The 10737-nt window shown below is 39.8% G+C and overlaps 2 protein-coding genes across 2 annotated transcripts in view; one reads left to right on the forward strand and one right to left on the reverse strand.

Moving 5' to 3' along the window:
* galca (galactosylceramidase a) overlaps window positions 1-8197 on the reverse strand; it is a 9882-nt gene extending 1685 nt beyond the window's left edge. The window contains exons 1-15 of the mRNA XM_016474045.1: window positions 7726-8197; window positions 7577-7645; window positions 7426-7489; window positions 5461-5574; window positions 5214-5353; window positions 5079-5117; window positions 4869-4996; window positions 3735-3890; window positions 3525-3649; window positions 2025-2152; window positions 1840-1929; window positions 1654-1743; window positions 1420-1564; window positions 935-1115; window positions 610-773 (exon numbers count right to left, since the gene is read on the reverse strand). Of these exons, the coding sequence (XP_016329531.1) occupies window positions 610-773; window positions 935-1115; window positions 1420-1564; window positions 1654-1743; window positions 1840-1929; window positions 2025-2152; window positions 3525-3649; window positions 3735-3890; window positions 4869-4996; window positions 5079-5117; window positions 5214-5353; window positions 5461-5574; window positions 7426-7489; window positions 7577-7645; window positions 7726-7890 (1798 nt within the window). The 5' untranslated portion in view covers window positions 7891-8197. The remainder of the gene's footprint in view (window positions 1-609; window positions 774-934; window positions 1116-1419; window positions 1565-1653; window positions 1744-1839; window positions 1930-2024; window positions 2153-3524; window positions 3650-3734; window positions 3891-4868; window positions 4997-5078; window positions 5118-5213; window positions 5354-5460; window positions 5575-7425; window positions 7490-7576; window positions 7646-7725) is intronic.
* Window positions 8198-9976: 1779 nt separating this feature from the next.
* Window positions 9977-10737, forward strand: part of LOC107678666 (galectin-8-like) — a 10949-nt gene continuing 10188 nt past the window's right edge. The window contains exons 1-2 of the mRNA XM_016474021.1: window positions 9977-10113; window positions 10244-10332. Coding sequence (XP_016329507.1) covers window positions 10075-10113; window positions 10244-10332 — 128 coding nt within the window. The 5' untranslated portion in view covers window positions 9977-10074. The remainder of the gene's footprint in view (window positions 10114-10243; window positions 10333-10737) is intronic.

The raw sequence follows: 10737 nt of genomic DNA on the forward strand, positions 1-10737 counted from the left end.
TACTCCGCCATTGTTGTGTATGTTTGTTCGCGCTTGCCTTTAAAATCGACACGTACTGCGCATGTCTACATACCTAACACGTACTGCGCACGCGCATGACGTCACCGTTTTCAAAGATTCCCGTTTTGGGTGTTTACACGGAAACGACAACGGTGCCGTTTTAAAAAAACTTGCACTTTGAAACCCGTTTTCAAAAATACGCGTTTTCAGTCACCAAAACGCAGTTGTCGTGTAAATGAACAGGCAAAGCGCATAAAAAGTTTCCCGTTTTTGGCTAAAAACGTTGTCGTGTAAACGGCCCCAAAGCTGTGATTTTGATAATCTAGTTCAGGGGCCACCAGACAGACTCGGTCCTGGAGGGCCTGCAGAGTTTAGCTCCAACCCTAATTAAACACACCTGAACCGACTAATAAAGGTCTCACTAGGTATACTTGAAACTTCCAGGCAGTTGTGCTGGACCCCGGCCCTCCAGGATCAAGCTTGGTGACCCCTGATCTAGTTTATGTCTGATATTTTTGTTTTAGCTTCTGTAGTATTTTACCTGTTTATAATGATATAACTAAACATGAACAAACTGTTTTCAAAGAAACAGAAATATAAAATGGTTACCTATATCATTTGTCACTTTATAGGTTCCATTTGCATAAATCCAATAAAAGACACCCTTTGCTTCTCTGACGGACTCTCCACCTTGATCAATCCGGGCCGCCAGGAACACGCCTCCAGTGACGGGAGTTTCAATTAGGACGTCACAGGACACATTGAGGTCTGTCCTAGTTTGACAAGTAGTGAATTTTGGTTACATGCGATTAATTGTGAGACAGAATGCCATTTACTGTAATACTGCAGTATTGATTCAAACATCTCTGCAAAATGTACGTTCTCCCATATATTGCTGGCTCAGGAAATATCACAATACTGAAGACAAACATACCAGCTGTAGTCCCCTATGATGCTGATGGTCTGGTCGGCATCTCTAGCCCAGGTGACCGGCCGTTCGGTGACCACCTGCCGTAAGGTAAAGGCATGCGAACCATTATCTGTGCTATTTCTGAAGTACTCAAACACACCGGTTTGATCAGCAAAGTATGGGGCCTCAGAGAATGGAGGGTTATCTGAGAACGAGAAGGAATGCTGTTATGAACATCAGTTGAGTCAGTGCTTCCAATAGTTTCCTGTTGACACTAATATTTTCCCTTCTTCCTTTCATTACAAAAACACTTGAACGAGCTGTGTTCAACCAAGTCTCTGCCACACAGAACAACCTCCTTGACAGCAACCAGTCTGGTTTCAGAAATGGACATTCAACCGAGACTGCATTGCTCTCAGTTGTTGAAGCTCTAAGACTGGCAAGAGCGGATTCCAAATCTTCAATACTTATCTTGCTGGATCTGTCCGCTGCTTTTGACACGGTTATACCGATAGTGAAGTCATCAGAGTAATTCTTTGGAAATGGCCGGGAATTGGGGGACTCTGGGTAGGTGCCTTTTTGTCCAGTGTTGACTGTTGTGATTGTGTAAACCTCATCGACATCTAGTTTTAAAGTGAATGAACCATTATAGACCTGTGTGGAAACGGGAAGGTTCCTTTACTGCCTATTCATTCCACAGTGTGTAGAGACATGAAATATGTAGTGAACTGATTGAAAAATACCTTAATAGGACTGCTCCGCTGAAACAGTGTATCTTTTTTGGTCTCAAAATCCAATTTTGAGTACCACACTTGAAGGTCAGTGAGATGTGCCTGAAAAAAGATTAAAGCACAAGCAAGATAATATTAAGCCTTAAGGTTAAGAAATAAATAGATAGAAATATCAAGTACAGACAGACCTGCACTTACAAAAGAACCTTTGAGCTGAAATGTGGCTATCTGAGGGGAGACGTCAAAGTGCGGTAGAGGAGGTCGAATGCATTGAGAGTGATTGTGTGTCTATAAAGAGGAGAGTTCATAATAAGCATAGAGATCAAAATCAATGATTCACTAAAACTTGTGACATTCACAAGACATAAGAACTAAGCACCCACCATGGTTTGAATAACAACTGTGAGGTTCCCTTTACGGTCCGTTAAAGCCACATAACTTCCTCCATGGGTGAGATTCCCTACAGTCTGCAGATAAAACCAGCCTGGCTGTGTAAATTGAGTAGTGTGTGCTGCAGAAAAAAGAAATACAATTTATCAACACTTGCTTGCTTGACACGTGAGAACCAATGAGGTTTGTTCACCCATCAAGCATGTATGGTTGAGGTACCATTTACCATATTTAATATGCTTGATGTATTTGCATTGATCAATCTTTATGCGTGAATAAAAGCCTAAATTAAATGTATTCATCATATAAAACAAATGCATCTCTTAAGAAGGCTTGTATTAAACAGCTTAATTCATACTTTTTGAAGCTTGAATGATTTGTCAGAATGGACTTTAAATGAAGGGAAAGAAATATCAATAAGATTTCTTGTTTCAATAAGAACTTCTTCATTTGTGTTTTGAAGACGAACAAAGTCTTGTGTGTTTGGAATGATATGAGGGTGAGTAAATGGAGACAGAATTCTCATTTTGGGGTGAAGTATTCCTTTAAAATGTTTAAAGAAATTAATAAAAGTCAATTTAATTCAGAGATGGTAAGAGGCAGTAATTTAGATGCCTAAAAAAGGCAAGCCAACAATCCTGTATACCTGGCAATTGGTATATCAAGAAAAATAGTACTTTTTGCCAGGCATGATCTTAAAGGGGTCATCGGATGCCCATTTTCCACAAGTTGATATGATTCTTTAGGGTCTTAATGAAAAGTCTGTAACATAGTTTGGTTAAAATTTCTCAATGGTAATGTAAAAAACACCTTTTTTACCCTGTCAAAAACAGTTTTTTTCAGAGCAAGCCGTTTTGTAGCATTTCCGTAGGTGAAGCTGGATCACGAATGATTCGCGCGAACATAGTTAATAAAATTCAGACTTTTATGTCTGTTTTTTAGGTAGATCGGGGGCGCATTCCCTTCAAAAATGAACGTAATCCACTGCGTCTTCAGCGGCTGAGATGTCGGGAGTAAATGACGACTGCTATGTTCATTATTACATCCAACAACAGAACACCTCAATCGCTTAGGAGTCATTCTTGTCTACATCTGCTCCGGCGGTGAAACAATGGCAGACTGATGACCGCTCACTCAGGGCGGGTCTAAGGTAAGCCTCCAGTCCAGTCTGTGCTGAAACGCTACTGTCAATCAAACTATCGTGGGAGGGGCCTGTCTGTGTGACGTCACACAGACTTTTTGAGAAAGGGGTAAAGATTTTAGTAGGTTAAAAAAAAAAAACACTGGGTGGATTTTTATCATTATAGGGTGGTTGTGTACACACACTGCCAACACACATTTCAGTTCAAACAACTTGTAAAAGTGCATGTAGCATCCTATGACCCCTTTAACATGATCTGGAAACAGTAGGGCAATTCAGAACATCTAAAAACTGAAATAGAAGCTTTGAAAGGTTGACCCCAAAACTGGCCAGACTGTTAGGAACATGTTACCAGTCATCCATATTGGAGATTCCACTACATAATGTCCACTCCAGGGCTCATCAGCTGTCATCAGCCCATCTCCACCAAAGGACAGATTCTCATAGTAACTTGCTATCAAATTCCAGGATATAGTCCTGAAACAAAACAGTCGTACTCTGAGCACATTAGCACAAGTATGTATATTGCAGAGAAAGTGACAGGTGTCTGTAAACAGCTCACGAGGTCATTCTGCCGTTCACGTAGTTCTGGTTTAAGATACGAGCCCAGCATCCGGCACCGATGTCATCATCGAAGGTGCTGTAATCTTCAGAGGACCAAAGCTTCTTCTCTGTTAACAGAGCTTCCTTCACTGTTTTGGTGCCTGGGTAGTGGACACTGTAAAGACTTTAAACTCTTAACAATACTTAAAGGGTTAGTTCACCCAAAAATGAAAATTCGCCCACAAATTACTCACCCTCAAGTCATCCTAGGTGTACGGTATATGACTTTCTTCTTTCAGACGAATCCAGTCGGAGTTATATTAAAAATGGTCTTTGATCTTTCAAGCTGTTTCATGGCACTCAGCGGGTGTTGCATGCTTCAGTCCAAAACAAGTTAAATAAAAAGCGACCATCCATTAAAAAAAAGCGCCTCACACATCTCCGGGGGTGAACAAAGGCCTTCTGCAGCGAATCGATGCATTGCGCATGCGCCGCTAAGAAGTGACGAACGCGGAAGCGCAGGGGAGAGATCAAAACAAAACACCGGTCACTTATTAGAAGTACAAAACGAGGATTTGTAAAGAAGAATGTCGGAGGATTTCGATATAAGCCAAGAGGAGACTGGTTTTCTTTTGCTAAAGTAAGGAAACTTTGCTTCCTTTGCTCCTGTTAACAAACGTTGGTTTTCACGAGACTCACTGGCGCATGCGTTTCGCTGAACTCATACGTCATCTGCCCGAAGCTGCTTCCGTGTACAACAGTGAGCGCAAGCTACATTTAAGTGATTATTATGTTTTGAATATGGATATTTTCCTTAAAAAAACGCATCGATTCGCTACAGGAGGCCTTTGTTCACCCCCCGGAGCCATGTGAGACACTTTTTTTTATGGATGGGCGCTTTTTATTTAACTTCTTTTGGACTGATGCATGCAACACCCGCTGAGTGGCATTAAACAGCTTGAAAGATCAAAGACCATTTTTAATATAACTCCGACTGGATTCGTCTGAAAGAAGAAAGTCATATACACCTAGGATGACTTGAGGGTGAGAAATTTGTGGGCTAATTTTCATTTTTGGGTGAACTAACCCTTTAATAGCTCAGCTAGTTGGTCAATTATATGGGTTTTAAGGGCAAAGAAAGCAAACTGCTTACCCTATCACCTCAACAGCATCATTCAGATATGGATCCTCCAGCATGGCAGCTGCAATGGACCAGTCTCCGTCTGCAGCAATGATGCCGACATTTGTATAACCAACTCTGTCCAAAGTATCTCTCAGCACCTGGGTAAATGACAGATAGACACATCTTATTGCCAATTCAGTTAGGCTGTTACAGAATTTACTCTAATTTTTTTTTTTTTACCTTGATGTATACTGGATCATATTTTTTTTCATTCCATATCTGAAAAAAAGATCAAAAAGAGAAGTTCAAATAAAGTTTCCCTCTAAAATATCATATCATCATAATGATTTGCACTATTAGCTATTGCATACATACCCCAATATAATCAATTTCAAGGTTATGATGCTGCTTTGCTCCGTAGATCCATGTAACAACATAGTCAGCAGTAACATTTGGAAAGAAGTAAGGCCATTGGGTTCCTTCTCCAACCCATCCCGGAAATGCCCAGGGAAGACCTTCAAAATCAAAGCTTTGAATCAAGTCAAATATCTGTCATCGTCTCTATATTATTTCTGTCTTTCAGTATATAAATGGCCAATGGAGTGTGGAACAAACCAATTACCAATCAGCTTGATGTTTGGATTTCTCTTCTTGGCTTCTTTCATAAGCCACCACTCATATCCACGGAAAAAATTGCCTTCATCCTTACTGTGCATGTGAGAGGGTTCTGTGCCATCTATCAAACAGACAAGTAAATAACCTTTAGTAACAAAAGTAATAAATTTTGTTTCTGGGAAATGTAAATTGCTGAGACTGGTCACTTTACAACAGTTTGTTTCAGTCTAAAATGTTTTTAATCTTAATAGAAAAATGTTTTTACATTATATTTGTTTGTATTTTTCTATTTTAATGTTTTATTTTGCATTAATAACTCCCACACTGCTATAAAAATGGGTTGACACTGCTAGTTTTTTGCTTTTTTTTCCCCCTTTTCTATGAGTTGGCAATCTCCTGCAACATTGGCAATGTTTCATATTTGGACGGAGCTCAACTTTATGCAAATGATTGGCTACTACAAATGGTCCACCACCTGATACATTTAGATAATGTGGCAGAGCTACTGGCAGACCACCTACTAGAAAACCACTCAGAGACTTGCGACCTCAAGTAATTTAATCAATGTCAGTATGAACACAGATTAAGACTGTCCAAAATACAAATACGGGGGAAAAAAATATTGTAAAAAGTCATACATAAAGCAGAGGGTATTTTTAGTGAAACAGCATATTTTCTTTGCCCTTAAGTGTAAATAGTGTTAAATACAATTTGTACCTCAGTGTACTGTAGTTCAATATAAAATGCAATAATAGCAACATATTCAGTGCATATGAAACCCTAAAGCCCACTCCTAACCCTAACCATACTGAACCTGCTTATCAGTAAAGAATCCTTGAAGTTCTGGAAAACGAGACACAGTTTTGAATGGTTATGCACATGTTGTATTTCCATTTTTAGAATATTTTTGTCATTTTCTTTTTTTCTCCTGCTCCTGTTACCGGATGGGCTTCTTTTGTAAGTTATGGTGTTAATGTAGAATGCCTTTGCCCACAAAGCTATTTGCACTTCCTGTAAATAGACACTCAGTTTCTTAAAAAAGTGTACACATCTAAGTTTTTTTTTTTTTTTTTACATTTTTAAGTAAAACAATTATTTTGCAATTATTAATTATTATTTAATTTGATGTTTTTGGGGAGTCACATCACATGGAATTTTACAATCTGAATTAACCTTGCCTTGTCATTAAAAGGTCAAATAAAGTAGATTTTTTTTTGGGGGGGGGGGGGAATTCTCCTGCTCCTGTTACCGGATGGGCTTCTTTTGTAAGTTATGGTGGAGTTAATGTAGAATGCCTTTGCCCACAAAGCTATTTGCACTTCCTGTAAATAGACACTCAGTTTCTTAAAAAAGTGTACACATCCAAGTTATTTTTTTTTTTTTTACATTTTTAAGTAAAACAATTATTTTGCAATTATTAATTATTATTTAATTTGATGTTTTTGGGGAGTCACATCACATGGAATTTTACAATCTGAATTAACCTTGCCTTGTCATTAAAAGGTCAAATAAAGTAGATTTTTTTTTGGGGGGGGGGGGGAATAGTAGGGCTCAGGTCGTAGAGGCGAGGGCTGGGGCTGCGGCCTCGGAGGCAGAGCCGCCATGGCCTCCCGAGCTCCCTGCACCGCCATGGCCTCCCGAGTTCCCGTTTGTATCACATGACTCGCACCATGTGACTCTGATTCCGGAAATTTTTTTTTTAAAGAACCAGTGAACAGGTTTTGTTAAACTATTGTTTTCTTTGAAATACTACGTAGTCTTTTAAGGCATATCTTTCGTTTGATGAAATTTTTTTTACTTTATGCTCCATTTGAATTAAATGTTATTAATTCAAAAACATGCTCATCGTAGAAGGGGTGTATTGAATGTATTAATTGCATTTTAATGTATTATTAAATATATGAATAGATGCAGACAAGATAGACAGACAGTATAGAAAGAGAAACAAACAAAGATAGACACTTCGCATCACCTGTGGTTTGAGCATCGCCTCCTATTTCTACTTTTAGGATGTGCAATGAAGCTCCAAAGTTGGGCTGAATAAAAACAAACCCGCATTATAACAACACACCCGGTTATTCAATGCATGTCCATAATTAAAAGCCACACTTGTGACCCAATACCTTGAACAAGAAATCCAGTATATGACTCCGATACGGTTCTTCATAGTTGACAAGAAGTCGTGAAGTGGCCTGAGAACGAAAGCAAGTTAGTCACCGACACAACTTTTGACTATGCAAATAGTAAAATTAAAAAAGTTAGCATAATTTACTCCTCCTCCACTTAATCCACCTATTCCATCAAATTCTCTCCCTAATCCAATCCGATCATCTATAACATAAAACTCAGCAGAGCACCCGAGAAAGCAGGAGATGGTGAACAGCAGATTGTGTGTTAGCATGTTTAGATGAGCGTCTGTATGAACGACTGATGACATTTGTCACGAGGAATGTTTAGGCTTTGCAGATAACTTTAACGTTACTTCCGTGTCATGTGCTCCGATTCAACTTCACGTGAAACCCTATGCGTATATATATATATAAACGCATATTAATCTGTCACTGTAAGAGAAAATCCTCTCTTCTTTATACACGAAAGGGGTAAAAAGTGATATAATTCATTCAAGAACTACGCATGCAAACATGTACAAATATTATTTAATTTGTATTACGTATTCACTGCATTTCTCTCATTCCTGCTAAAGATATCTCCCATCTTCGAATGAAAAAAAAATAGTCTTCTTCTTCTTGAAATTTTATTGGCCGTTGACAAACAACAAAATGGTGTACTTCCGCCACCAACTGGTATGAAGTGTGGATCAAAAAAGTGACTTCCTTCCCCCTTTTTTAATTTTTTTAATTCTCTCCCACAAATTAGTTATTTTAAGGAACTGAAAAATAAAACTATAGCATTCATTCCTTGAGTTATTTTGTAAAATAGATCTCGGTGTAAATTGCATTTTTATTTTTTCTAAATTTTGCATCAGAATCCTTCTTTCAGTCTCATATTTCTGACAGTACAATATAACATGTTCCACTGTTTCTTCTTGTCCACAAAATTCACACCTTCCCGTATCATGTTTACCCATTTTAAAAAGTGTACTATTTAATCTTGTGTGTCCAAATCTCATCCTCGATATTACTATCTCATCTCTCCTGTTTTTCCCTGCACTTCTCATCTCTCCCACTTTCCTTTGAATTCTGTAAAACCACCGACCTTTTTTATCCTTATCCCATTGTTTTTGCCACCCTTCCTTCAGTCTTTTCTTAATAATACTCTTGATTTCATTCTTACTTAGATTAACAAACATTAATGTCGTTGTTTTTAACTGCTTCTTTATCTGCAGTTTCATTTCCTTGGATACCAATATGCGCCGGCACCCATACAAATAATGAAAAATAGTATAAAACATCACTACACAAATAGCGCCGTGATAGTTCAGTAAATATATGGCGCCCTGAGACCTTAGTCCACTTAACGTATTGTGCTCAAATCGCAAATGATTGGTCACTGAACGCGTCGCGGTCACTAAACGCGCCGCGCTCATGTCGAATTTGATTGGTCACTGAACGCGTCGCGGTCACTAAACGCGCCTCGCTCCTGTCGAATTTGATTGGTCACTGAACGCGTCGCCACGCTCGCCACGCCACGCTCGCACGCCACGCTCATGTCGAATTTGATTGGACATTGAATTTGATCAGTCACTAAACGCGCCTCGCTCATGTCGAATTTGATCAGTCACTAAACGCGCCTCGCTCATGTCGAATTTGATCAGTCACTAAACGCGCCTCGCTCATGTCGAATTTGATCAGTCACTAAACGCGCCTCGCTCATGTCGAATTTGTTTGGTCACTAAACGCGCTGCGGTCACTGAACGCGCCTCGCTCATGTCGAATTTGATTGGTCACTAAACGCGTCTCACTCATGTCGAATTTGATTGGTCACTAAACGGGTCGCGGTCACTGAACGCGCCTCGCTCATGTCGAATTTGATCAGGCACTAAACGCGCCTCGCACATGTCGAATTTGATCAGTCACTAAACGCGCCTCGCTCATGTCGAATTTGATCAGTCACTAAACGCGCCTCGCTCATGTCGAATTTGATCAGTCACTAAACGCGCTGCGGTCACTGAACGCGTCTCGCTCATGTCGAATTTGTTTGGTCACTGAACGTGCCTCGCTCATGTCGAATTTGATTGGTCACTGAACGCGTCGCGGTCACTAAACGCGCCTCGCTCCTGTCGAATTTGATTGGTCACTGAACGCGTCGCCACGCTCGCCACGCCACGCTCGCACGCCACGCTCATGTCGAATTTGATTGGTCACTGAACGCGTCGCGGTCACTAAACGCGCCGCGCTCCTGTCGAATTTGATTGGTCACTGAACGCGTCGCCACGCTCGCCACGCCACGCTCGCGCGCCACGCTCATGTCGAATTTGATTGGTCACTGAACTTGTCGCGCTCATGTCGAATTTGATTGGTCACTGAACGCGTCGCGCTCATGTTACTGAATGCGTCATTCTCACACGCGGAAGTGAAAGTGCGTTTATATTTTCTTCCTGAACTGGTGATTAACTCGTAATAACAGCATATAAAAAGACTTTCTGAACAGCACCGCCAATATGTCTGTCGCAAACCCGAAACAAACAATAATGAATCCAGTAAGATTTATTCTACTTACACTTTTTGCTAATGGGTCAGTGCTTCTAGTACATAGTGGTTATATCTTGTAGACCTATAAGGCAGGGCAAACTGAGTCAGTGTGTCTCATGATTTAATTTCTGCCTGTAGACGGTTCCTTATGCTGGTACCATCCTGGGCGGACTTCAACCCGGAGAGATGGTGCTCATTCAGGGCAGTGTTCCCAGTGATTCAGACAGGTGAGCGATTCAAAGGTTTGAACTGGTTTAATATTGGAATCATTCTTTCCACCTTAAATGTGACCCTGGACCCCAAAAATAGGTCATAAGGGTCAATTTTTTTAAATCGAGATTTATACATCATCTGAAACTGAATAAATAAGCTTTCCATGAATGTATGGTTTGTTATGATAGGACAATATTTGGCAGAGATACAACTATTTGAAAATCTGGAATCTGAGGGAGCAAAACAAATGAAAATATTGAGAAAATCGCCTTTCTTAGCAATGCATATTACTAATCAAATATTAAGTTTTGATATATTTACGGTAGGGAATTTGCAAAATTTCTTCACGGAACATGATCTTACTTAATATCCTAATGATTTTTGGCATAAAAGAAAAATCAATAATTTTGACCCATGCA

Source organism: Sinocyclocheilus anshuiensis, unplaced genomic scaffold (genome assembly GCF_001515605.1).
Source record: "Sinocyclocheilus anshuiensis isolate Anshui unplaced genomic scaffold, SAMN03320099.WGS_v1.1 scaffold1816, whole genome shotgun sequence".
Classification (NCBI taxonomy): domain Eukaryota; kingdom Metazoa; phylum Chordata; class Actinopteri; order Cypriniformes; family Cyprinidae; genus Sinocyclocheilus; species Sinocyclocheilus anshuiensis.